This window comes from Eschrichtius robustus, chromosome 19 (genome assembly GCF_028021215.1).
Source record: "Eschrichtius robustus isolate mEscRob2 chromosome 19, mEscRob2.pri, whole genome shotgun sequence".
In the NCBI taxonomy this organism is placed as follows: Eukaryota; Metazoa; Chordata; class Mammalia; order Artiodactyla; family Eschrichtiidae; genus Eschrichtius; species Eschrichtius robustus.
Window position 1 is genome coordinate 51,502,593 of NC_090842.1, and position 26,429 is coordinate 51,529,021.

Here is a 26,429-nt window from a genome sequence, read left to right on the forward strand (position 1 = left end):
GTGGGTGTGCAGAACTTTAACTGCCAGTTAGCCGGTGAGATGTGGGTGGTTGGTTGCTGTAGCACCTTCCCTCTCCCCAGAAAGTTCAGTGTACGATTTCCTCTTTGTTTGTAAGACTTTATCTTTTTGGTATTTGGACTCCATAGTGCCCTGTACATCAATGGATTCTTGTTTGTTGGCATAGTGCCTTAACTGGCTGGTGCCAGTTTCTGAAGTCAAGAGTGTAAGGGGGGACTTGCCTGGTGGAACAGTGGTTAAGAATCCACCTGCCAACACAGGGGACACAGGTTCGAGCCCTGGTCCGGGAAGATCCCACATGCTGCGGAGCAACTAAGCCCGTGTGCCACCACTACTGAGCCTGCGCTCTAGAGCCCGCGAGCCACAACTACTGAGCCCACATGCCACAACTACTGAAGCCCGTGCGCCTAGAGCCCGTGCTCCACAACAAGAGAAGCCACCACAATGAGAAGCCCGCACACTGCAACGAAGAGTAGCCCCCGCTCGCCGCAACTAGAGAAAGCCTGCATGCAGCAACGAAGACCCAACACAGCCAAAAATAAATAAATAAATAAATAAAATTAAAAAAAAAAAAAGAGTGTAAGGGGAAGGTCATATACAGGCAAATTTACTTGAAAAAGCCCCAACTGCCCCAAAAGTGCAGTGTCTGTCAAGCTGAGTCCACAGCCTTCCATGGTGACTCTTTTTTTTTTTTTAATTTTCCACATAATTAAAAAAAATTTTTTATTTTATATTGGAGTATAGTTGATTAACAGTGTTGTGTTGTGTTAGTTTCAGGTGCACAACAAAGTGATTCAGTTATACATATATGTGTATCTATTCTTTTTCAAGTTCTTTTCCCATTTAGGTTACTACAGAATATTAGGTAGCATTCCCTGTGCTATACAGTAGGTCCTTGTTGGTTATCTCTTTTAAACATAGCAGTGTGCAGTATGCTAACACATATATACGGAATCTAAGGAAAAAAAAAAAAAAAAGGCCATGAAGAACCTAGTGGCAAGACGGGAACAAAGACACAGACCTACTAGAGAATGGACTTGAGGATATGGGGAGGGGGTGGGGTGAGATGTGACAGGGTAAGAGAGTGTCATGGACATATATACACTACCAAATGTAAAATAGATAACTAGTGGGAAGCAGCCGCATAGCACAGGGAGATCAGCTCGGTGCTTTGTGACCACCTAGAGGGGTGGGATGGGGACGGTGGGAGGGAGGGAGATGCAAGAGGGAAGAAAAATGGGAACATATTGTATATGTATAACTGATTCACTTTGTTATAAAGCAGAAGCTAACACACCATTGTAAGGCAATTATACTTCAATAAAGATGTTTAAAAAAATAAATAAATAAATAAATAAATATAGCAGTGTGTACACGTCAATCCCAAACTCCCAATCTATCCCTCCCCCTCCCCCTCCCCCTTGGTAATCATAAGTTCGTTCTCTAAGTCACAGTAACTCTTACGCACACTGCAGTTTAAGGAGGAGTGAGTGACTAGACTAGAGAAAGGAGTGAAGGAAGCCCTGTGCAGGCATCTGGGCACCTCATTAAAGTGACCATGACCGCCTGCTTCTTAGGGGTAAACAGTGGGGGGTTTCTAAAGTGATCCTACCGGCCTGCAGCCTGGGCTACATTTTCTGGTAAAATTAAGCCTTCTTACCTTAAAACCTAGTCATGGGTTCACTTGTGATAAAGATTAAGTGAAATACCTACCTGAGCATGTTTTAGGCTGCAGGTAAGTGGCAAGGGGTGGTCCCCTTCCTGTTTGACTAGCAGAATCTATGAGGAAACATATCTCATGGAACAAGAAGTCCAGGTGTCAGCAAGGCCCCAGGCTCTCAGGTATCTTCTACACGTCAGCTTGTCCTTCCACGATCTCACCTCACTGCTGCAAGGTGGCCACAGTAGTTCTAGGTGGCACATCCAGGATGACATTATCCAGTGGGAAGGAGGACTTTCTTCTTGGAATCTTTCCTTGAGAGCAAAGAAACCATTTGGTGGATTTTCCCTCACATCGGCTCCAGTGAATTGTTCTACAAGCCCGTTCTTAAAGCAGTCCCTGGTGAGGAAGATGGGATCAGGATGACTGGCTTAGGCAAGATGTGAGCCCCACTCCCTAACCCTCCCCTGCCCCAACACATTCCCCCCAGGGACATCACTCCTGAAGGGCATGGTGGCGCAGAGCCAGGCCGGTGCCTGGAGAGCATCAGGGCTCCGTGCAGAGAGTGGAAGGGGCTGTGGCTGCTGGACACACAGCGGATGGTACTTAACTCTAAGCCTGGCACAGAGGTGCTCCCGAATGCTTGCTGACTGTGCCTCTAAGACCTTTTCCCCCTTCACACTGACCTTTGAGGTATTGTCCAAGAAGAACAAAGAACAGAACACTTCCTTCCTGTCTTCCTAGCTTGGCAGTGCCTGTTGTGGCTTCACTGAGTGGCCACTGTCATGCCCCTGTCCTCGGGCACTGACCTTAGCTTATCCAAAGTCAGGGCGTTAAAATCAGCTGCTCTGCTGATCCCTAACTCAATTTTGTAGTTTTAACTTTTTTTTTTTTTAAAGTAATAAAGCTGTGTAATGTATCATGTTTAATCACTTTCCAAATAATGTAAGTCATTCTGTTTGAATTTTTTTTTTTTTTAAGGATCTTAGTGAATTTGGGATAGCACCTAAAGCGATTGTTACCACAGATGATTTTGCTTCTAAAACCAAAGATCGAATACGAGAAAAGGCCAGGCAGTTAGCAGCGGCTACTGCCCCTATTCCTGGCGCCACTTTGCTTGATGACCTCATAACACCAGCAAAGTAAGAAGTATTTAATTCTGACTTCTCTGATCTTGGCATCACTGCCTTGCATATGTGTGATGATCTTACTTAGGGATAGTTTGGTTGCAAGTAGGAGAAGCCCTCTCAGCCTAGCTTGAGTACAAAAGGGGGTTTTGCCAAAAGGACCTTGCGCTGTTACCACATGGAGTGCTCTAGAGCTCCAGGCACTGGCTGTGTTAGTGGGGCTCATGGCAGCTGGAGAGCTATTAGGAACTGGGGTGACTTCCCTCCCAGCCCCTGCCTCACAAGCCTTGAGGGCTCTCTCCTCATTCTACCCTCTTTCTGCATACTTCCTTGTTCTGCTCCTGGGTATGTGGCCTGTTGTGGCAGCCTCAGACCATCATGGTTTCCCAGGCCACATGTTTGGCATCTATGTGCCCATCCCAAAGGCCTGGGAGAGGGGGCATCTGATCAGCTTCCCCAGGTCCAGTCAGCTGTGGTGGGAACAGCAGGGCCATGCAGTTCTAATAGGGATGGGGGAAAGGGCTGAGGCATGACAGGTATATGAGCTGCTTATTTCCTACTGTTTGTTAGTGTTTTAAAAAGAAGTTCATTTTCAATGCCTTGATATCCTAGGTTATCTGTTGGTTTTGAATTGCTAAGAAAAATGGGTTGGAAGGAAGGACAAGGAATTGATCCTCGAGTAAAGAGAAGACCACGCCGACAGAAACCTGGTATGTGTACTGATTGTCATTAACTCTACAGCAGACTTTTTGATGACTGCATGTTTCTAGAAGTAAGATTGCTGGGTCAAGCGGTGTGCACGTATTTTAAGGTTTTTTGTGTGTCATGCACAATACCTTTCTGGAAGGATTGTACTAGTTTACCTTCCCACCAGCAGCATATGAAAGTTCTTGTTTCCTACTTTTGCCAAAACTGTGTTATAGCTTAACATGATTATTTTCTATTATTCCCGTCCCTTGGTCTCCCCAGCCAGACTGTGAACTCTTGGAGGCAGCAGTACTTTCTTTCGGGTTCTCTGTGGTTCTGGGCAGTAGTGGTTACTCACCATGTGCATCATTGCCAGAGGGCAGGTGGGGCAGGGGCTGGTGGAAAACAATCCCTGAGTGTTCAGTGTCCGACTCTAAAGCTGTAGCGTCTTTTACAGGCTCAGCCGTCTACCCCTGAAGAGTGTCAGTGAATCAGGTTTCTGTAATTTTAGTCACCTCTGACTAATGCATTTGAAATCTCTTTTATAGATCCTGGAGTAAAAATCTATGGCTGCGCATTACCCCCTGGAGGCTCTGAAGGATCTGAGGTATTGTATGGGGTGATTGACCTTCAGTTTGGCCCAGTAGCACCTGTTACTTTATGAGCGTGAAATTTAGGTTCGGAAAATTTTAGAAATCAGTCAGATCGCATTATAGGGAAATACCCATACCCTAAAAATGTCCTCATTATGTCAGATACTGTATTTAGCAACATCCCAGCCCCGTAGATGTCCCAAGTCTGTTCAGATTCTTAATATGGAATTGTTTGTCAGAAATAGGCTCACAACTAGAAAACAAACTTATGGTTAGCAAAGGGAATAGCGGTGGGGGCCAAGGGGGAGAGATAAATTGGGACTTTGAGATTAACATATCCATACTACCATATATAAAATAGGTAAACAACAAGGACCTACTGTATAACACAGGGAACTACAGTCAATATCTTGAAATAACCTATAATGGAACAGAATCTGAAAAAGAATATATATATATATAAAACTGAATCACTTTGCTGGGCACCTGAAATTAACACAACATTGTAAATCAACTATACTTCAATTAAAAAAAGGTTAAAAAAAATGGAGTTGTTTGTGTTAGTATCGTTTGTTCAGGGGCTTGATTTAGTCATTTGTAATAGTGGAAACGAAAGTATGATAATTGTTCTGTTTGGAATTAATCACTGCATTTGAAAATAGTATTTTACAGGCTTTAAACCAGGCAGTGACTCACCTTCATTCCATTTTGAAACACTGAAAATAGGATGAAGATGATGACTACTTGCCAGAAAATGTGACCTTTGCACCCAAAGATGTCACACCTGTGGATTTCACACCTAAAGATAATGTACATGGACTGGCTTACAAGGGCCTGGATCCCCACCAAGCACTGTTTGGAACTTCAGGAGAACATGTTAATCTTTTTAGTGGTGGACCCGAGGGCACCAACAATCTTCTTGGAGATGTTGGAGTGAATAAAGGAAGAAAATTGGGAATTTCAGGCCAGGTAAAAATGTTTCTGTTTTATAAACAGGGAACCGTTGACAAATGAGAATTCTTGCTGTATTATATTAGCCCCATAGTAAGCACTCGTTATTCATTGACTAAATGAAGACCTTAAAGTGGTTGTATTGTCCTTAGGAGCTTGTCCGAAGACATGTAAAGCACACCGTCCTAATTTGAATATGTGTTCCTGAGACCCTGTGACCTAACGTGCCTGGTGGAGTTTGTGTGTGAGGAGTGAGGACTGCTTTCCCACACGCCTGCGGGGCTGAGCAGAAAACCACACTCACCTCTTTGATTTAGTTAATATTTGAATTACAATCTGCCTCTCCAAGTTCAGGTCCAAGTTGTACTTCCTCTCCGACTCTTTCCTAGTGCTGCAAGCCCTAAGTCAGGAACCTGGGTGTAAGTTTTACTTTTACCAAAGGACCTTGGTAAAAAGACTTAACTTTTTACCTTTGAGGAGATGGAGAGCCTTTCCTGATTGCCTGTCTTCTCAAATTGATTCAGAGTCTCTTTCCTAAAATAAGTTCAGAGAATGGTTACTTTGTCATTTCATTTGTACCTTTTCTTTCCTTCACATGTTTTTTTTTCCAATCCTTTTAACAAAAAGTGATATTTGTTCTTCATCATTTCCCACAAAGATTAGGAGTTCTTCTAGCAGCTGTTAGAGTAGCGGTGGTCTTCAGACCCTGGTCACCAGCGCTGGCACCAGACCATGTTGTTCAGTAGATGAACATTCTGCCTTTCTCCTTTCGGAGGCCTCATTTCTCCCCCTGCACTGCTGCTTGGGTGTCTTCTCCACTCCTCTTCCTGCACTAAGACCCAGACCCATGGCTGCTGCTGAGTCTGGAGGACAGCTGCAGCGCTGGAGGCATGACATTCACCTCTGGTCATTGTTTTCCAAAAGACTTGGATACGTGTGTTAATCTGGGGCTCCCATTCGCTTCTCTCTTGGTGATCTTGAAGTGCTAATGTGGTCTGATCAGTCCCATCCTTATGGTAGCCTTATCCATCAGTGCAGGCAGGCATATGCTAACACCTATAATGGCTCAGTGTGAAATCTTGGTTTTGAAGGCTTTTGGTGTAGGTGCCCTGGAAGAGGAAGACGATGATATCTACGCCACGGAAACTCTATCCAAGTATGATACCATTTTGAAGGATGAGGAGCCTGGAGACGGACTCTATGGCTGGACAGCACCCAGGCAATATAAAAATCAGAAAGGTAATTCCATGGACCCGCAACTGATGGTAGACCAAGTGTTGGGACATTAGCCTCCGTGGAGCAGGGAGTTGTTGGTCGAAGATGCAGAGTGAGGAACAAGTGGGGATCAGAGAGGCCCATTGTGGGAAGTAAGACAGAAGTGGGATTTAGACCAGTTCAAGGCCAAAGCCAACTGTCAAGACAGAGTCAAGTGGGGAGGAGGGAGGGGCCTGGAATCAGGGAAGGAGCAAGTGTGTGGACACGTGCTTGCTCGTGTTGCAGGTCAGAGCTGACAGTGGGTCAGAGGGACGCACTCCCAGCTCAAGGAACTGGGCAGGTAGCCAAAGAAGGTCAACTGAGGCAGCAGGTCAGGAGGCCAGGCATGGGAACCAGGTGGTAGGTACACAGAGAACCTGCAGCAAAATGGAGATTGGTGCCCAGCTCATCTCATCACTTAAACTTATCTGGTTCCTAAGGGGCTCTTGTTGAGCTAGGAGATGAACATCTCTTGACACACCTGGAATTTCAAGTCAGAGTCGTATAGTGATTTGGATTCTATGGTTCTAAGTAGAATTTCAGTTTTTCTTTCCAGAAAAGGTATAGGAAGGAGTCAGTAGGTATTAATGGCATGTGATTTTGATTCAGTCAGACCTGGATTTGAGTCTTAGCTCTCAATCAGACCCAGATTCGAATCCCAGCTCTCTACTGCCCAGCTGCATGACCATGGGCAAGGCTTGTAGCCTCTCTGGGCGTCATTTGTAAAGTGAGGATAAAATCCACTCTGGGGGTCATTGTGAGGATTAAATGGCATCACAGGTTTGGCATAGTACCTGCCTCAAAGACTGAATAAATGGCACCTACTGTAACAACCACTTAAAGTAAGGAGGTGAGAGTTCAGATAAAATAATCTATTTAGATGTTTTTAGCTATAGTCAGATCAAGTTTGATCTAACTCTTATAAAATACATCTAAATAATCTAAGCATCACTCCCCAAAATGATGCCAATTTTACATTTCTAGAAGAGAAAAAAGCAGGTGAGAAACAGTCTTTAGTTTGCTTAATGGCTGTGAGCACAGACTCTGAAGAGAGATTCCCTGGGCTCCCGTCCTGGCTCTCCCCATTTATCAGCTGTGACCTTAGGCAGGCTGTTCAACCTCTCTATGCCTCAGCGTCCTTGCCTGGGCAATGGGCACAGCAATGGCTTACCTATCCCACGGAAATTTAATGTGCGTAAAGGGCTTAGAACGTGCCTGGCACACAGCAAGCACTCTGCAAGTGTGAGCGGCCTCTGTCGTCATCGCCACGAAAAGAACCCAGGGTTTTACACGAGGTGCTGGGCGGGTGTGCACCCAGACGTTAGTAGATGTTACCTCTGGGTGGGAACTAGGCTACTTTTATTTTCTTCCTTTTGCTCACCTATATTTTCAGATTTTTCTACTAAGACTATGTATTGTTTTTATAACTTAAAAGAAGATATATAATATATTAAATTAATATTAATTAATATTATAGCTTATATTAACGTGTTAGTTATTACTTACACTAACTATATCAACATACTAACACACATACTATATTACTAATATTAATATAATGTATTAATTTATAATAATTATTAAGCTATAATAAATATACATATTTAAATCTGCCTTCTCAGCCAAATCTTTGGCTTTTCCTTTGTATAACACCTTTGCCCTGGCTAATTAATCCCAGCCCTTCCCCCATCAAGCCTGGGTTGGTGCCTCCGTCTGAGGTCCCCACCTTCTGCTCACGCCCTCTCTGCCACAGTTCCCGCTCCTACCCTTAGGGTCACAACATCTATAGTTTTGACCTTACGGTTTTTCACTGAGTCAATCTATACGTAGCCAGTCTCCATGGCTGATTTTTAAATTGTTCTTGTGTTTTTTCTATGATAAGTAGGGCTATAGTATTCTCATGGCTCTCTCTTTGTAGACATTTGTTTATTTCTTCATAAAGATGAAATTGCTGTTTGTTTTTTTTTTTAATTAATTAATTTATTTTTGGCTGCGCTGGGTCTTCGTTGCTGCGTGCAGGCTTTCTCTAGTTGCGGCGAGCAGGGGCTACTCTTCATTGCAGTGCGCGGGCTTCCCATTGCGGTGGCTTCTCTTGTTGCGGAGCACAGGCTGTAGGCGCGAGGGCTTCAGTAGTTGTGGCACACGGGTTTAGTTGCTCCGCGGCATGTGGGATCCTCCCAGACCAGGGAACGAACCCGTGTCCCCTGCATTGGCAGGCGGATTCTTAACCACTGTGCCACCAGGGAAGTCCCAAATTGCTGGGTTTTAAAAGAATACAAAATTCGAAGAATGTAATTTAATCCTATATTACCCTACAGAATTTTAGGGACTTCCAGAAGCTGGTCCAAAAGTTCTACGTCAGTTGAAGTGCAAAGAATGAGATTGTGGGGAGGGTAGTTACAGGGCAGTGCTGCATCTTAAGCAGCTGAAAACCTCAGTGCCACCTGCCCCACGGGCAGCCGTTCCTGCTTCAGGGTTCAACACCCAGCTTGTGTAAGTGCTGGTGGTTATGTAGCATGGGCTTTTGGCAACAGAAAATGCAGTTCATGCATATGGATTTTCGACATAACCTCTATGTGCAGAAAATCCTTGAGAATCAAAGGGGTTGTCTCCACGACCAATAGATCATCCCTGGCTGCAAGTTAGAGGGTGTTAGTCATATCCTGAATTAGTGATCTTTATCTCTCGTTAGAATTTCAGTTGAGAAAAAGACAAAAGCACCTTTTAATTGGTCCCACAGTTAGATTACAGGCTGACCTGGTTGTATTGCCTTTTGTGTCTTACTTGGATGGTTGCTAAAGAAATTGGGAGGTCATGTCCCCATGGTTCTTCACCTAGTTTTAGAAATGACTCTTTCAAAGTTATTTTTATTTTTATCCATACTTGTTCTCTTGATGGTTTTTCTTGAGATCTTTTACTCTACAGAGTATATTCTTTGGTGCCCCTTAGCATAGGACCTTACGTACTTTTTCTAAATAACGATGTTGAGGTGCCATTGTTACCTGGACAGCCTAATCAGCCCAGGGCGGTGTGGTCTGGGCTGCCAGTCACTGAGTCAACAGAGGTGTGAGGGCTTTACATGCCATTCTTTCCTCCCTTTTACTGATTGCAACTATGACATGTAGTGTTTATATTCTCGGAGATAAAAAACTGAGGTCTTTTGTCTTATTCTAATTTTCTCTGCCTCTGGAATTAATCAAATGACATCATTTTGTAGAATCAGAGAAAGAGCTTCGCTACGTTGGCAAAATTTTGGATGGATTCTCCTTGGCTTCTAAACCTTTATCTTCTAAGAAAGTAAGATTTTTCTTTTTCTTTTTTTTTTTTAAACTGATTTAGCACTTAAAATATTTGCTGCTGCGTAATCTGAGTTATTCTATTAACAATTGAAAAGGTAAATAAATTCTGCTAACAGAAAGCAACAGTCTGGTTACTAGTGGTTGTCCAGGGAAACACATTCTGCACTGGAAATGTCAGTCGGTAGCCACATCGTGTTCAAAACATCTAACTGCTAATCTTTTAAATCCCAACTTCAAGTGAGTGGTTATTTCCATTAAGGAAGAATTACATTAGAAGCTGGTGGGAGAATGGAATTGATCTAATCCTAGGGGCAATGTAACTTAAAGAAAATTTCAAAGAGCCGTAACAGCCCACGGTCCCAGCTCCTCCTCGGTGCCGTGGAGCACATTAGCTGCTGTGGGCAGGGCTCCCTGGGCTCCTTGCCTGTGCCGAGCGGAAGGGAGGGAAGCTGGGAACGTGTGGGTCGAGTCCTGGGGAGAACTCCTCATGCCTTTCCGGGTAGTTCTGTTTCTGTGAGCCTTTCTACAGCTTTGGCCACGTGGCTCTTTAACACCCAGCAGAGTCACGTGCTCACAGGTTAGCATGGGTGCTGGTAGCTCAGGAGGGGTGCCTGGCCCTTTGCCTCCTTGGCATCCTTGTTTTAGATTGTTCCACACTTTAATGGGCTTTTTGATTTTAACTCAGCGAACATTTGTTAAGTACCTCTGTGGCTTGGCCTGCGGTTCTCCGGAAGCAGGGAGGCCAGGAGCAGCACAGCCTGAGAAACCACATACGTTATTACAGCAGCTTTGATTTGTTTAGTCGTGATAGTTAATGTGCTGTAACAGAGAGCAGAATATGTTCAGAACAGTGTTGGGCACATAGTCAGCCGCTGTTATTTACCAGAAATGTCATATTATGTCAAAGGAGAATGTGAGTTTTTTACATGTATGAAAAGGGAGCATAAAAATGGTTAAGTACTCATTCAGCTTAGGACTCAAGGGTAAATAGGACTATTTAAATAAGTCTTGGCCCCCAGGTAGCTCCTGCTCATCGAGGGTGCCAGACAGACAAATGCACTGTCGTGGCAGAGTGTGTAAATGGAGATATGGGCCCTGGAGGTTCCTCGCTGGCATAGGGCTTTGGGTGTGAACGATTCAGAGCACGGCTGTGTTCACTGAGCCTTTCACAGAGAGGCAGGTTTTCTAATATGTGGCTAAAAACCCAGCCTTTGGATCCAGAGGCAAAACAGAGCAGTGATTTAGCAGAGGGATTGAAATACTTTGAATCCGATGGCGGATATTAAGAAGAGTCATGTGTATACATCCCTCCTATCTGCCATGCTCCTGTGGTTTTTTTGTGTCATGGTAACACGAGAGTGTTTGCTGGCTGACTTGGGAGTTACGTTTTTCAGAGAAGGCGGTCAGGCTAAGATGATAAAAAAATGAGATTTCCTAACAATGATAATAGCACTCTTTCATGACTTTCATTGGACCAGGTGCTCACCCCAGGCTGCACTTTACAACCACCTGGGAAGCTTGGGAAACTCCAGCTGCAGTCGACTTTTCTGTGGGATGGGACACAGGCATCAGCATTGTTAAACCTCTCGAGTGAGCGCTGTGTGGGGCTGAGAACCACAGCCAGAGAGTGTTGAGTGCTTCACTGGTTACAGAGCTCAGAATTCCAGGTAGCTGAAAAATCTAGAAAACAGCTTAAATAGGACTGTCCATAACTATGTGTTTGTTAGACCAAGAGCAAGGGAGACCATTTAGAGCAATAATTTAAAAATATCTAATACTTTCTTTTAGCTTATCTGTTCTACCATCATTAATACCTGAATTTCCCAAATGTATTTCAATTTCACCTCAGTCAGCTTTTGAATGAAAACTACCTTGGACCAAAAAATAAGGCCTGAAACTCCAATTTGGAACTGAAACATAACCAGAAAAAGAATTCTGAATTTATTTATTTAGAAAAAGTTTTTTTTAAACCTAATGTGATTTTTAAAAATTAATTAATTAAGTAGTTAATTAAGGCTGTGCCGGGTCTTAGTTGCAGCATGCAGCCTTCTTAGTTGCGACATGCGAACTCTTAGTTGCGGCATGCATGTGGGATCTAGTTCCCCGACCAGGGATCGAACCCGGGCCCCCTGCATTGGGAGCACGGAGTCTTACCCACTGGACCACCAGGGAAGTCCCAAGAATTCTGAGTTTAAAAGTAACTTATTTAAAGTTATTCTTTTTATTTAAGCTGTGAATCATACTTTTCTAAATTTTCTCATTCACAATGGGCCAGTTTTGCACGTGGGCCAGTAGTAGTAACTATAGTTATCGTTATTGTTCTCATATAAAACATGCGTGTTAGCATCTCTGAGTAGAGTGGTCAGGGGTGATATTTAAAATGTCTGGCCACGAGAACAGTGTGGTTCTGGTGACCCTCCAGATCCAGGACGGATGTTGGTGGGGCACCTGGGCAGGCTGTTCCCGGTGCTGCCTCCCTGCCAGGTGCTAGCCTGGGAAAGGGTGGCGTTAACCACGCTCACAGGTAATGAGTTTTCTTGGTTAAATGAAACATGATCACCTTGCAGCCTGTATGTTCTGAGTTTTGTTTTGTTTTGTTTTTATAAGATTTATCCACCACCTGAATTGCCAAGAGACTATCGACCTGTGCATTATTTCAGACCTGTTGTGGCTGCAACCTCAGAGAACTCCCACTTACTTCAGGTATTATCAGAGTCAGCTGGAAAGCCAACACATGACCCAGGGACACATAGTAGGCACCAACTGAATGCCTCCAAGCGGGGAGAGTTGCTAGGAGAAACGCCTATTCAAGGTACGTGCCACAGAGAAGATTAAAATCATTACATTTATAATAATCTGAGTTATCCAAATCAAAATGGAAAGTCATTTTCCCACTGAAGTTTTTTACATAATTTTGTACTCCCAAACTGTGGGAATAAAATTGTTTATTGTGAATGGCGTAGTTAACAGTGTACACATCCTTTACTTGTTGTTTTCCCACCATCAGTTGAGTTGTGTCATTAAAATTATAAACCCAGTCTTAAGTGCAGCAGTTTTCAGACTTCTGATAATTGTCCCAAGAATGGAGCAAAGACTAGGGCCATGTGTACCTTCACTTTTTCTGCACAGCCTGGGAACGTATTGTTTTTTTTCTCAGGGGAAAAGGGTACTGTTGCTCTTTTCCTGAAAGCCTAAAAGGAATGAGTGTGTCTGAAAGGATGGATAGGTGTGGAGAATCCCCTTGTAGGCTGGAACCGAGAGACCCACTATGAGAGGTGGACTTGCCGTTTGGGAGCCTAACAGGTGCCTCAGCTACAACAGACCAAAAGAGAGCTCTTGGTTGCCCGCTTCCTTCCCCAGAGTCGCTCTTTCTTCAGCTTTCTCCTTCCCGGTAAATGATACCACCAGTGACCCACTGCGTGGCCCAGAACATAGGAACCCTAATTCTTAGCTCCTTTCTTTCCCTGCCTCCCCCTCCCTACCCAGTCCCTCAGCAAGTCCTCTCAGCTCTACCCTCATCATGCGAGGGGACCCCTTCCACTTCTCTTCGTTTCCGCTGCTTCTACCCTGGTCTCGGCGCCCATATTCTCTCACCTGGATCATTGCAGCAGCCCTTCATCGGTCTCCTTAGTTCCCTTCCTTTTTCTCTGCAGCCTGTTCCCTTTAACAGCAGCCAAATGTATCACTCCCCACCTGCCCCCACTAAAACGCTCCAGTACTGCTCACACTAAGGAAAAGTCCAGACTGCCCGCAGGGCCCTGTGGACCCCACCCTGCCTACCTTTCAGGCCACAGCTTACACCACTTCCCCTGAACCCCCTGTGGTCCAGCCTCATGATTCTCCCTCCTGCCCTCTGAACCTGCCGACCATGGTGCCGCCTCGGGGCCTTCATATTTCCTCTGCCTCTCTTTTCTCTCACATTTTGGCTCTTTTTTTTTTTTTTGGCTGCGCTGTGGCTTGTGGGATCTTAGTTCCCCGACCAGGGATTGAATCTGGGCCTTCGGCAGTGAAAGCGCGGAGTCCTAACCGCTGGACCGCCAGGGAATTCCCGGCTCCTTCTTTTTACTTAGAACTTACCTCAGATATTATCTTTTTAGAGGGCCTTTCCAGGCTTTCCCTGCCCACTGTTTAAGCTAGTTATCTCTCCCTCTGCCCCTGTGACCAGCCCTCTCACATAGGTCGCCCTGTTTTTTTCTCCCCACCGTCCTCCTCTCGTGCTGGTCCTCTGGTGTTGATTCGTGGTTTCTTTAATGTCCGTCTCCCTCACTAGCGAGAGCAAGACCTCATCTGTGTTACTCTCCCAGCCCCAGGCCTGGCAGTGGGTGCTCAGTGAGCATTTGTGACACGCGTGAGTGTTTGATGGGTAGCTGTGCTCTGAGCCAGGGCTTGTGCTGGGCAGGACCATGGAGATGGTGGTTGCCCTAGACTGGAGGTCTGGAGTCTGGGATGTCAGGTTCCTCATTCTAGGACCACTTACTGGCGTTATAAACATCCAAGTACTAACCTTCACTTTTGCCAACTATAAAATAGGTGTGTCATTATTTTATTACTGTCTAGTTCATAGGGATAGTATGAATACAGATGAAACACTAAATGTAAAATACTCCCCTCCAATTACATAAATTTGTGATATTGAAAATGTATGTAGAGAGATATGTGAGTATAGATGTCTTATGGTACTTTTCATCTCTTGCCATTATTGTTTCTTTTTTAGGGGCACCTACTTCAGTATTAGAATTTCTGTCCGAAAAAGATAAAGAGAGACTCAAAGAAATGAAGCAGGCAACTGACCTTAAAGCAGCTCAACTCAAGGCCAGGAGTCTGGCCCAAAATGCCTCTAGCAGCAGACCCCAGCCCTCCTCTCCAGACGTCGGACACTGCTCTTGGCACATGGCATTGAGTGGTGGCACAGCCCCCGTAAGAGCCAGCAACTTCAAACCTTTCGCAAAAGAGCCAGAAAAGCAAAAACGATATGAAGAGTTTTTAGTAAATGTGAAACGGGGTCAGAAAGGTGGGTGCTAGGCCTGGGCCTCCCACGTGTCGCCAGTGGTAGTGTTCTTGCTGTTCTGACCCTAGACCCAGATTCAGAATTGAGGTATCCTGCTCTGGCAGTGTTTTACTTTGCCCTGCTGTGAACACTGTAAAGATTTCAGGCCCTGGCTCTTGACATGAGAAAGCAAGAACAATTAGTCTGTGTTTCTCTGTATCTCGGGTCCCAAAGATAGCAGTTTAAGTAGAGAGTGTGCCTTGGCAGTGGCTAATGCTAAATTACAGACCATTTACTGTTTGCAAATGCTTGACTTCTGTGTAAGGGTTGCATTTCCTGCCACGAGAACAAGGTCATTTCCCACTCTGTCTTAAGATCCTAACCATCTAGCTCTAAATCATAGTCTAAAATTTAAGTTACCAAGATAGTTGGCTGTTGAACCCTTACATGGGGAAAAAGTCACTCTATGATCTATGAAGTAAATATGGCAAGATTGAGGCAAGAGATTGCTCTTATACGCAGTAGTCCTTGTGAGAGCTTGTCAGCAAATTAGAGGGGTTGGTTTTCAAAAGCAGATCTTTGTGTACTGTGCCTTAACTCCCCACTAAGATTCCACACCCCTAGTGTTTACATGTTAAATTAAAAAAAAAAAAAGTTAGAGAAAGGAGTGTTTTCTGCTCAAACTTAGGAATATAGTTGGGATGAATTTTCACTGTCTGGGACTGGTAATAAGTTCCTTGCTTTGAAAATATAATCAAGCATTAATCCCCAAATGTTTTTCTCTGTTACATGCAGTAGACAGAATTCAATAAAAGCATCATTTTGAGGGAGGGAGCAATATTACCTGCCAAGTACCTCCCGCCATGCTCTTAAAAACCAGGATAATGATTATGTGTTTCCTCTGGTGAAAACTACAGGGATACAGTGGTGCCCACTAGATGTTCTCCTTTAAGTTCTCCATTTTTCCTAGGAGTGAAGCAGTTTCTTGTTCTCTACCATAGATGCTCTGGAATGTTGTCTTGATCCCAGTATGACAGAGTGGGAGCGACGCCGTGAGCGGGATGAGTTTGCTCAGGCAGCCCTGCTGTATGTGTCTTCCCATTCGACCTTGTCCTCCCGGTTCACTCATGCCAAGATGGAAGACGATTCAGATCAGGTGGAAGTCCCTCGGGACCAAGAGGTCTGTCGCCATCATTCCCTATGTGGTGAATTTTAAAATTAAAACACTGTATAGCCAAAAACGTTAAATCCCTCATTGAAAAGATCAAAATACACATGGCACTGTAGAATAAGAAATGGCTTTATGCTTTTAGCTTCCAGTGTACTTTAGCAGAAGTGTAGCATAAGCTGTTTTGAAATTTTGGAAGATTGTTTGCAAACTTGTAAATGGAAAAGCAGACAGGTCAGTTGTGTGGCCACTTGATGAAACAGACGACTGTCTTTTCCCAGAATGACGTCAGTGACAAGCAGTCAGCTGTGAAGATGAAGCTGTTTGGGAAGCTTACCCGAGACACATTTGAGTGGCACCCTGACAAGCTTCTGTGTAAGAGGTTTAATGTCCCTGACCCATATCCAAGGTAAGTTGGATAAACCTGCCCTTACATCAGTACTTATTCCCCTGTATTAAAGCTAACTCTCCACCTACATATTCATTTAAATTTCCTTTTTCTAGATGAACTTACTTGTAAATGCTTGGAGCTGCAGACTTTGCAGATTTAACTTGTATTAATTTATTACTAAAAAAAAAAAAAGCAGACATCCAGGTAGCAAAGATAGGAAACTCAGATACACCAAGTTACAAAAACATAATGTCTGTCTAATTTGCCACCTTTTTAATCACACACAGAGAGTTTACATTTAAAATGAAACTTATGTTTTCTGATTCTCTATACAAGTTCAGTACCTTCTTATTTGATTGTGAACACCACAAGAAAGCATATACAGTTGAATCAGAGACTTTGTCAGAAAATTGAGGTATATTTTTGGCAGTGGAACTTTTCCTTCATGGAAATCCATTGTCAAAGTTAAATTCTAGGGCTTCCCTGGTGGCACAGTGGTTAAGAATCTGCCTGCCAATGCAGGGGACATGGGTTCAAGCCCTGGTCTGGGAGGATCCCACATACCGCGGAGCAACTAAGCCTGTGCGCCACAACCACTGAGCCCGCGAGCCACAACTACTGAAGTCCATGCGCCTAGAGCCTGTGCTCCGCAACAAGAGAAGCCACGGCAATGAGAAGCCCGCACACCACAATGAAGAGTAGCCCCCACTCACCGCAACTAGAGAAAGCCCGCGCGCAGCAACGAAGACCCAACGCAGCCAAAAATAAATAAATTAAAAAAAAAAAAAAGTTAAATTCTAGCTCTTACTATAATAATAAAAAACTCATGGCTCCTAAAGTCAGACATTCCAAATTCTAAAATTGCTTTGAGAAGCAAAAACATCTTAAGGGACCTTTTCAGCCAAGTAGAAGAGCTACTGGTGAAAAACATGAGATGGACAGCCTTATAGGAACTGGATTTTATCCTCACAAGTTGTTATTAAAATTATTTATATATATGTTTCCTTTTCAACCCCCAGTTCAACTTTAGTTGGCTTACCAAGAGTGAAACGTGACAAATACTCAGTCTTCAACTTTCTGACAGTCCCAGAGACAGCTTCCTCACCTGCAACTCAAGCATCAAGTGAAAAAGTTGCACAGCACCAAGGTCCCGACAGTGAGTAGGCCTTCCCCCAGGTCCATGGTCTCAACCCCTAGCCTGTCGGGAAGACAGAAGTAAAGGGTCATCTTGTCATAGGGGTACATGTAGTGTGAACTCTCCTTCCATTAAAAGAATCGTTCATGTGAATACATTAGCTCATGCTGAAGTGGTCCAGATATACACTGTTTTGGGTTGGAGCTCTGCTTCAGCATCTGCCACATTCCCAGCACATTGCACAGTGCCTGGACCATACATAGTAGGCTCGCTGATGTTCTTGAATGAATTAAAGAACCATAATGCAGAGCTTGCCTTTTGCTTGCTAATTCTAATGTTAGGTCTATGTCCTACCTTTCAGAATCAAGAAAACCATCCAGATGGGATACATCTAAACAAGAAAAGAAAGAAGATTCCATTAGTGAATTTTTAAGTCTGGCTAGATCAAAAGTTGGTCCACCTAAACAAGAGTCCAGTCCATTAGTAAACAAAGAGGAAGAGCATACAATGGAATCAGTCTCAGATAAGGTATTTGGGGCTCTCAAGTTCTCTTTGCCAGGCTGACTGTGGCCTTTGCCTCTCCCTGTGGTGATGCTTTTTGTTATTCGATAGCAGTGGTCAGCAGACTCTTGCTGTGAAAGGCCAGATATTAAATATTTTAGGCTTTGTGTGCCATACAGTATCACAACTATTCACCTTTGCTGTTGAGTGTGAAAGAAACCACAAGCAATATGAAAAAAATTGAGTACATCTGTGTTCCAGTAAAACTTTATTTACAAAAACAGGCAGTGGGTTGGATTTGGCCCATGGGCAGTAGTTTACCAACATCTGCTGTACAATTCACCAATTTCGGTCATAGCCTTAATCATTTGAGGAGAGGTTATAAACTTCTCTGCCTAGAATGGCTTTCACTTAGCATCAACCACTGAAACAAAATTCAGTGTATTGTATAGAAAATACGATTTTTCAAGTAACAAGTAATCCCTTTTGTGGAGAGTATAGAGAAAATATCCGTTGGATTTTTTAAAAAATTACTGCTTTAATAGTTGAGTTGAACTTAATAAAAAGTTGGTTTTATTTCTAATAGCCTCATTAAAATTATTTTTTAAATTAACATACATTAAACTTGACTTAAAAAAAAAGCGCAGTTCAATGAGTTGTTATACAAATGTAGATTCATGAAACCACTACCACAATCAGGATGCAGAATGATACCATCACCCCAAAAAACCCCCTCATGCTGTCCCTTCATAGTCATACCCTCCCCTCACCCCAAGCCCCGGTCCACCATTGATCTCTCCTCTGTCTCTGTAGTTTTGCTCCTTCCAGAACGTTATATAAATGGAATCAGACGATATACATATGTAGCCTTTTGAAACTGGCTTCTTTCACTCAGTGTCATACGTTTGAGATTCATCAGTACTGTGTGTGTATCAGTAGTTCCTTCCTTTTGATTGTTTAATGATATTTCACTGTATGGGTGCACCACAGCTTGGTCCATTCACTCTTTGAGGACATATGGTTGTTTCCAGCTTTTGGCTGTCATAAATAAAGCTGCTATGAATATTCATGTGCAAATTTGTATATGAACATAAGTTTACACTTCCCTAGGGTAAATACCTAACAGTGGGATTACTGGGTAAGAGCTAAATATGGATGTAACTTTATAAGAAACTATCAAACTTTATTCCTAAGTGCTTGCTTCATGTATTTTGAAACTCTCTTGTTAGGTGCATACACATTTAGGATAGTTATATTTTTTTAGATGAATTGACCCGTTCATCATTATGTAATATTACTCTTTATCCCTGATTATTTGCATAGTGTGTATTTCTCCATCTTTTCACTTTTAATCTATTAGATTATATTTAAAGTGGGTTTTTTTTTTTTTAATTTTTATTTATTATTTATTTATTATGTTTATTTTTGGCTGTGTTGGGTCTTCGTTTCTGTGTGAGGGCTTTCTCCAGTTGCGGCGAGTGGGGGCCACTCTTCATCGCGGTGCGCGGGCCTGTCACTATCGCGGCCTCTCTTGTTGCGGAGCAGAGGCTCCAGACGCTCAGGCTCAGTAGTTGTGGCTCACGGGCCCAGTTGCTCCGCGGCATGTGGGATCTTCCCAGACCAGGCCTCGAACCCATGTCCCCTGCATTGGCAGGCAGATTCTCAACCACTGCGCCACCAGGGAAGCCCTAAAGTGGGTTTTTAATAAGCAACATGTCATTGTCATAGGTGCTTTATTTTTAAATACATTTTGATAATCTGTATGTTTTAATGTTTGTATGTTTTGACCATTTGTATTTAACGTAACTTGTTGATGTAATTTGGATTTTGGTCTGCAGTTTTATTGTTTGTTTTCTGTTCCCACTCTTTTTTGTTTCTCTCTTTCTCCTTTCCTACCTTCTTTTGTATCACTTTAATAATTTTTAGTTTTCCATTTGAATTTATCTATTATATATTTTTTTACTCTATTTTTGCAGTGATTGCTCTAGGGATTACAATATACATACTTAACCTTTTCACCATGTATTTAGGATTGATATTTTACCACTTCAAGTGGAATAGACAATCCTTACTGTCCCTTTTCTCTCCCTGCTTTATGTTGTAGTCTTATATGTTACAGTGTATATATATATAATGAAAACCTCATCAGACAATATTTAAATTTTTGCTTTCAGTTGTTATACACATTTTAGAGAACTGCTGAGGAGATAATGGTCTATTTGATTTACTTGGATATTTATCATTTCTGTTCCTGAAGTTCCAGGTTTCCCTCTTTTAAAAAAATTTTTTTTTAATTCTTTTATTTTTTGGTTATGCTGCACAGCGTGTGGGATCTTAGTTCCCCGATCAGGGATTGAACCCGTGCCTCCTACAGTAGAAGTGTAGAGTCTTAACCACTGGGCCACCAGGGAAGTCGCAGGTTTCCGTCTCTTATCATTTCCTTCTGTCTAAGGAACTTCCTGTAGCATTTCTTTTCCAGCAGTTCCAACAACTAATTCCCTTAATTTTCTTTGATCTGAGAATATCCTGTATTCCATCTTCACTCCTAAAGGGTGTTTTGGCTGGATGTAGAATTCTGGGTCAACAGGTCTTTTCTTTTAGCTCTTTAAAAATGTTGTGCCACTTCCGTCTGGCCTTGTGGTTCCTGATGAGAAACCTACGGTCGTTCACATTGTTGTTACTGTCCTTGTAGTGATGTGACTTTTCCTCTGGCTGCTTTCAAGATTTTCACTTTGTCTTTGGTTTTTAGCTGTTTGGTAATGATATATCTGGGTGTGCATTTCTTTGAGATTATTTTGTTTGGGGTTTTCTGAATTTCTTGAATCATTAAGTTTGTCTTTGACCAAATTTGAGACATTTTCAGCCATTATTTTATTCAAATATGTTTTCTGCACCACACTCTCGCGCCTCTCCTGAGACTCTGATGACATAAATGTAATACTTTTTGAATTCGTCCTATAGGTCTTTGAGCCTCTGTTCTGGTTTTCACTCTCTTTTTTTTCCTCTCTGTTGTTTAAATCAGATAATTTCAATTGATCTGTCTTCAAGTTCTCTGAGTCTTTCCTCTGTCATCTCCATTCTGCTATTGAGCCCATTCAGTGAATTTTTCATTTGGGTTATTGTATTTATATCTTTTATTTCTTTGCTGAGACCTTTTTTAATCTTTTCTTCATTTGTCTTTATTCTTGGAGCACAATAGCTGCTTTAAAGTCTGTCTCGTAATTCCAACATTTTTGTCGTTTTGGTTTTTGTCATTTGGGGTTGGTGTTTGTTGATTATCTTCTGCAAGTTGAAATTTTCCTGGTTGTTTGTATACCAAGTAAATTTGGCTTGTACTCTGGATACTTTGAATATTATGTAATGAGACCCTGGGTCTTGTTTAAATTCTAAGGAGAATGTTGACTTTTTGTTTTGTTGTTTTATTTTGCTTTAGCAGACAATCGACCTAATTAGGTTCAGGCTACAAGTTCCAACCCATCTTGGTTGAAATGTCCTTCCGTTTTCAAAGCCTTTATAGTACTCTTCACATCTTTCCTGTATGTGCTCTTCCTGGTGGTTGGTCTGGGACCTGGCTGGTAGTTAATCCCATAGTTCTGTTATCAGAGGCTTTGATTTGCTCATAGAATCAGATCCATGAGCTCAGAGGTGAGCGAGAAGTACATAAACCACTATATAGGATCACCCTCTTGAGCTCCTCCTCTTCGTGATCTTCCTGACATTTTCTATAATTTTTAAAATTTTGAAACAATCTTAAAAGTTTAAATACAGTACAGATAATTTTGTTTCCTGAACCACTTGGGTATAAGTTGCCAACCAGATGCCCTGTCACATCTGTGTTTCCTTTAAAGAAGGGCATTCTCTTATATAAGCACAGTACATCTATCGAAATCAGGAAGTTAACATTGATACATTACTACTGTCCAATCCTCAGACCCATTCAAGTTCCACTAGTTGTCCTAATAATGTCCTTTATAGCAAAAGAATTTAGCTCAGCATCACTTGTTGCATTTAGCTGTCATGTCTCTTTAGTCTCCTTCAGTCTGGAACAGTTCCTCAGTCTTCCCTTGACTTTCATGATCTTGATACTTTTCTTTTAAATTTATTTTTAAAATTTATTTTAAAAATGAAATTTAAATTTTTTAATTTAATTTTTTTTTTTTTTGGCCAAGCCGTGCGGCATGTGGGATCTTAGTTCCCTGACCAGGGATCGAACCTGTGGCCCCGGCATTGGGAGCACGGAGTCGTGATCTTGATACTTTTGAAGATTACAGGCCAGAATTTTGTAGAATACCCCTCAATTTGGGCTCATCAGGCGTTTCCTCAGGATTAGATTCTGGTTCTGCATTTTTGGCAGGAACACCTCAGAAGGGATGCCGCTGTGCTTTTGTTGTGTCCTGCCAAGTAGAACACGATGATGATTTTTCCCGTTACTGATGTTCACTTTGATTATTCGAGTAAGGTGGTGTCTGCCAGACTTCTCCACTGTGAAGTCAGTCTTTTCCCCTTTGTAGTTAAGTACTTTTATTTATTCATTTCTTATTAATTTGTACTTTATCTTTAATACACATCTAAGAGCTTTGAAATATATAAATACCCTGTCCTTCATCAAACTATTCATGTCACTGTGGACCCACGGTTTCCTATTTTATCCAGAGGGATAATTCAGTACTATCATTATTTATTTTAATGCTCCAATTGTGCTAGTTTGGTTAGTTGAAGCCCCTTCAGGTTGGCTTCTGTGTCCTGTTGAAATGTCCCTTTTACGCGCTGAGCATGTCCTCACTTTCTGGGCACAGTAAGATGTTCTGGCCTCATCTTTTTATTTCTCAGCCCCAGCTCTAGAATCAGTCCTTACTCCAAGGTGTCCTGGTTATTTTTAGTGGGCAATGGTATGCTTTTCTTCCTTAATTTTTTTCTATGAAAAGGGTTTACTTTTAAAATCATAAATTCCACTATCTTGTATCGGTTTTCCTCACGTGCGTATTTGTAACTCTGCTTCAGAAATTGGAGGCAGTGTGGAACTGGGGAGGGACCCCAGGCCAAGAGCAAGGAGAGCTGGTGGTAGAGTCCAGACCCACCCTGGGCACGTAGCATGCGTGCATCGTTGACAGAGGCTCTTGTCGCCCCTGACCCACGTTCTTCAGTGGTAAAATGGAAGGACTGGAGTGGGTTCTGATCTAGGCCAGTCCTGGGCTCTCTCGTCGCTGCTGTTCACACTTAGCACGTTAGATCACCCCATGTCTGTCTGGTGATTAGCTGTTAGGATGTGGGAGCCATGTCTTCTTCATACCTTTGCTCCTTGTTTATAGAATGGAGTGTATACAAAGTCACTGCCTCTTTATTGGCGAACCTGACTCTCCACACCTGGGCTGCTTTTAGGAAGGGTGACGTGCAATTGCAGAGGGGAGCTCCAGGACCATTTTGTTGGCTTGTTCTCGGTGCCCTCCCCATTGTGTGGAGGCCCCCAGTTTTCTCTTCAGAACTTTTAAACGAGTACACTGTCTTCACTGCCTTTCATGTGGGACCTCTGAAGGCTCGGATAGACTTTTTTTTTTTTTATAAATTTATTTATTTATTTTTGGCTGTGTTGGGTCTTCGTTTCTGCGCGAGGGCTTTCTCTAGTTGCGGCGAGCGGGGTCCACTCTTCATCGCGGTGCGCGGGCCTCTCACTATCGCGGCCTCTCCTGTTGCGGAGCACAGGCTCCAGACGCGCAGGCTCAGTAGTTGTGGCTCACGGGCCTAGTTGCTCCGCGGCATGTGGGATCCTCCCAGACCAGGGCTCGAACCCGTGTCCCCTGCATTAGCAGGCAGATTCTCAACCACTGCGCCACCAGGGAAGCCCATCGGATAGACTTTTGAAAACAGGACAGAGGCACTGTGCTAGTCCCTACTGCCTTTTTCTGGGTCCTTTGCAGTTCTGATTAATGACCTATTTCCGTGTGTAGCTTCAGCTGCTTCTACCAGTCAGCACAATCTACAGGTGTTGAGTCAGAAGCACCACAAAAATGATGCCATGTGAGTGATCATTGTTTAGTTAGGCAGTGCGTGGGTGTGGAGACCCATGTAAATGAGCGCAAACATAAGTATGTGTGCATATGTATGCATGCGTGCGTGTGTGTGTGTGTGCACGGGTGCCATGTTCTAGAACACGTGGCTCCTTTCACCCTTGGTTCTTCATTTCTGACTGTTATTTCACTGTTAATACAGGTAAACAAAGGTGTGGATTCACAGACTGAAGGAGAGGGTAGCCGCCCATCCATGGACTTATTCAAAGCCATCTTTGCCAGCTCCTCAGATGAAAAGTCTTCATCCTCTGAGGATGAGCAGGGCGACAGTGAGGATGATCAGGAGGGTACCCGGGAAGCCGACGTCAAAGGTTCCCAAGAGACTGACTTGGTGGAGACGTCATCTGTGGCGCAAGGTATGTCAAATACTTTAGACTTTGGGATCTAAAAAAGAAAACAATGATGTTTCTAGAGAAGCTGCTTTCTTCATTTAGTGTGTAATTTGGAACCAGGATAATTAGCAATTGATGATTTTTTGATGATGTTTTAATCTTTTGTATTTTTTAAGTTAAAAAAAGTTTTATTTAATTATAGTTAATTTACAATATTATATTAGTTTCAGGTGTACAACATAGTGATTCAAAATTTTTGTAGATTGTACTCCATTTAAAGTTGTTATAAAATATTGGCTATATTCCCTGTGCTGTACGATATATCTTTGTGTCTTATATATTTTATACATAATAGTTTGTATCACTTAATCCCCTACCCCTCTTTTACCCCTCCCGCCTTCTCTCTCCCCACTGGTAACCACTAGTATGTTTTCTATGTCTGTGAGTCTGTTTCTGTTTAGTTATATTCATTCAGTTGTTTTATTTTTTAGATTCCACATGTAAGTGATTACATACAGTATTTGCCTTTCTTTGTCTGAGTTATTTCACTTAGCATAATACCCTCCCAGGTCCATCCATGTTGTTGCAAATGGCAAAATTTCATTCTTTCTTATGGCTGAGTAGGATTCCATTGTGTATATACACCATATCTTCTTCATCCATTCGTCGTCTGTTGATGGACACTTAGGTAGCTTCCATATCTTGGCTATTGTAAATAATGCTGCTGTGAACATTAGGGTGCATGTATCTTTTCAAATTAGAGTTTTCGGTTTTTTTCTGGAAATATACCCAGGAGTGGAATTGCTGGATCACATGATAGTTCTATTTTTAGTTTTTTGAGGAACCTCTATACTATTTTCCACAGTGGCTGCACCAATCTACATTCCCACCAACAATGTACAAGGGTTCTCTTTTCTCTACATCCTCACCAACATTTGTTATTTGTGGTCTGTTTGATGGTAGCCATTCTGACAAGTGTGAGGTGATATCAAAACCAGGATGACGGAAAAAAAAAAAACACAACAAGATTTATACAGTAGTTGTCTTTTCATTATGTTGATGGTGTCCTTTGCTATGCAAAAGCTTTTTAGTTTAATTAGGTCTTATTTGTTTTTCGGTTTTTAAAAAATATTTATTTAGTTATATATTTATTTATTTGGTTGCACTGGCTCTTAGTTGCGGCAGGCAGGCTCCTTTGTTGCGGCTCCCTGGCTCTGTAGTTGCAGCATGTGGGCTCCTTAGTTGTGGCATGCGGACTTTTAGTTGCGGCACGCATGCGGGATCTAGTTCCCCAACCAGATATCAAACCCGGGCCCCCTGCATTGGGAGTGCAGAGTCTTACCCACTGGACCTCCAGGAAGGTCCCTTATTTATTTACTTTTGCTTTTGTTTCCTTGCCTTAGTAGACGGATTCAAAAAAATATTTCTATGATTTATAATCTTTTGTATCTTTAAATGGGGTGGAGCAGAGTTCTTTTTTTTTTTTTTTTTTCTCTATCTGCTGTAAATCTCTGGTATATTTTTAGGATGTAAAGATGTGTTTGATAATATTGATTTTCCTACTTATCCTAGTTGAGAAGAATTAAAAAATAGTAAAATTTTCATTTAAAAAATAGCTTCTTTCTTTTTTTAACCTGGTTGCTGATGAGGTGCCAGGATTAGTGGAAGACATTTGGTCATGACATATACAGGGTTTCTTCCTGCTTTTCCTCTCTGTAGGGCAGATTGTATGCTCTGGAACAGCCGTCAGATGGGCATTGCCTGGCACATAAGTAGCACTTGGTAGACGGTGTCTGTTCTCGTTACAGTGAGTCTAACACTTGGTCAGTAGCCTGTCCTACTTGTTCTGTTTACCCCAGCCAGGAGTTTGGGCATAGGAAAGGAGGCTGTCTGGTGCTTGCAAGGGTGGGAGACTTTTCAGATGCTTGGGTGGATGGACAGAATTTCCCGTCTCAGTTTTAGATTGTTCTGCCTGCCCCTTTCAGTCTGTGGTGGACTTGGGTTTAATTTCTGAGGGCCTTTAACCAAAAAGTTACATAGAGATATAAAATACTGTTTGTTCTTAGGTGATTGCAAATGTCAGCCTATTTCTTTCTTTGTGAGAAAAAACAACTTATTTTTTTATTACAGAGTCATATATTACTTGAAAAGTTTAAAAATATAGAAATATAGGGACTTCCCTGGTGGTCCAGTGGTTAAGAATCCGCCTTCTAATGCAGGGAATGCGGGTTCGATCCCTGGTTGGGGAACTAAGATCCCAC

The 26,429-nt window shown here is 42.6% G+C and overlaps 1 protein-coding gene across 1 annotated transcript in view; it reads left to right on the forward strand.

The window, feature by feature from the left end:
* Positions 1-26,429, forward strand: part of GPATCH1 (G-patch domain containing 1) — a 43,305-nt gene that overhangs the window by 8,000 nt on the left and 8,876 nt on the right. The window contains exons 4-16 of the mRNA XM_068528924.1: positions 2,660-2,820; positions 3,418-3,515; positions 4,041-4,099; positions 4,812-5,054; positions 6,128-6,275; positions 9,508-9,587; positions 12,197-12,401; positions 14,304-14,600; positions 15,578-15,756; positions 16,026-16,153; positions 17,155-17,291; positions 17,632-17,798; positions 23,979-24,192. Coding sequence (XP_068385025.1) covers positions 2,660-2,820; positions 3,418-3,515; positions 4,041-4,099; positions 4,812-5,054; positions 6,128-6,275; positions 9,508-9,587; positions 12,197-12,401; positions 14,304-14,600; positions 15,578-15,756; positions 16,026-16,153; positions 17,155-17,291; positions 17,632-17,798; positions 23,979-24,192 — 2,116 coding nt within the window. The remainder of the gene's footprint in view (positions 1-2,659; positions 2,821-3,417; positions 3,516-4,040; positions 4,100-4,811; positions 5,055-6,127; positions 6,276-9,507; positions 9,588-12,196; positions 12,402-14,303; positions 14,601-15,577; positions 15,757-16,025; positions 16,154-17,154; positions 17,292-17,631; positions 17,799-23,978; positions 24,193-26,429) is intronic.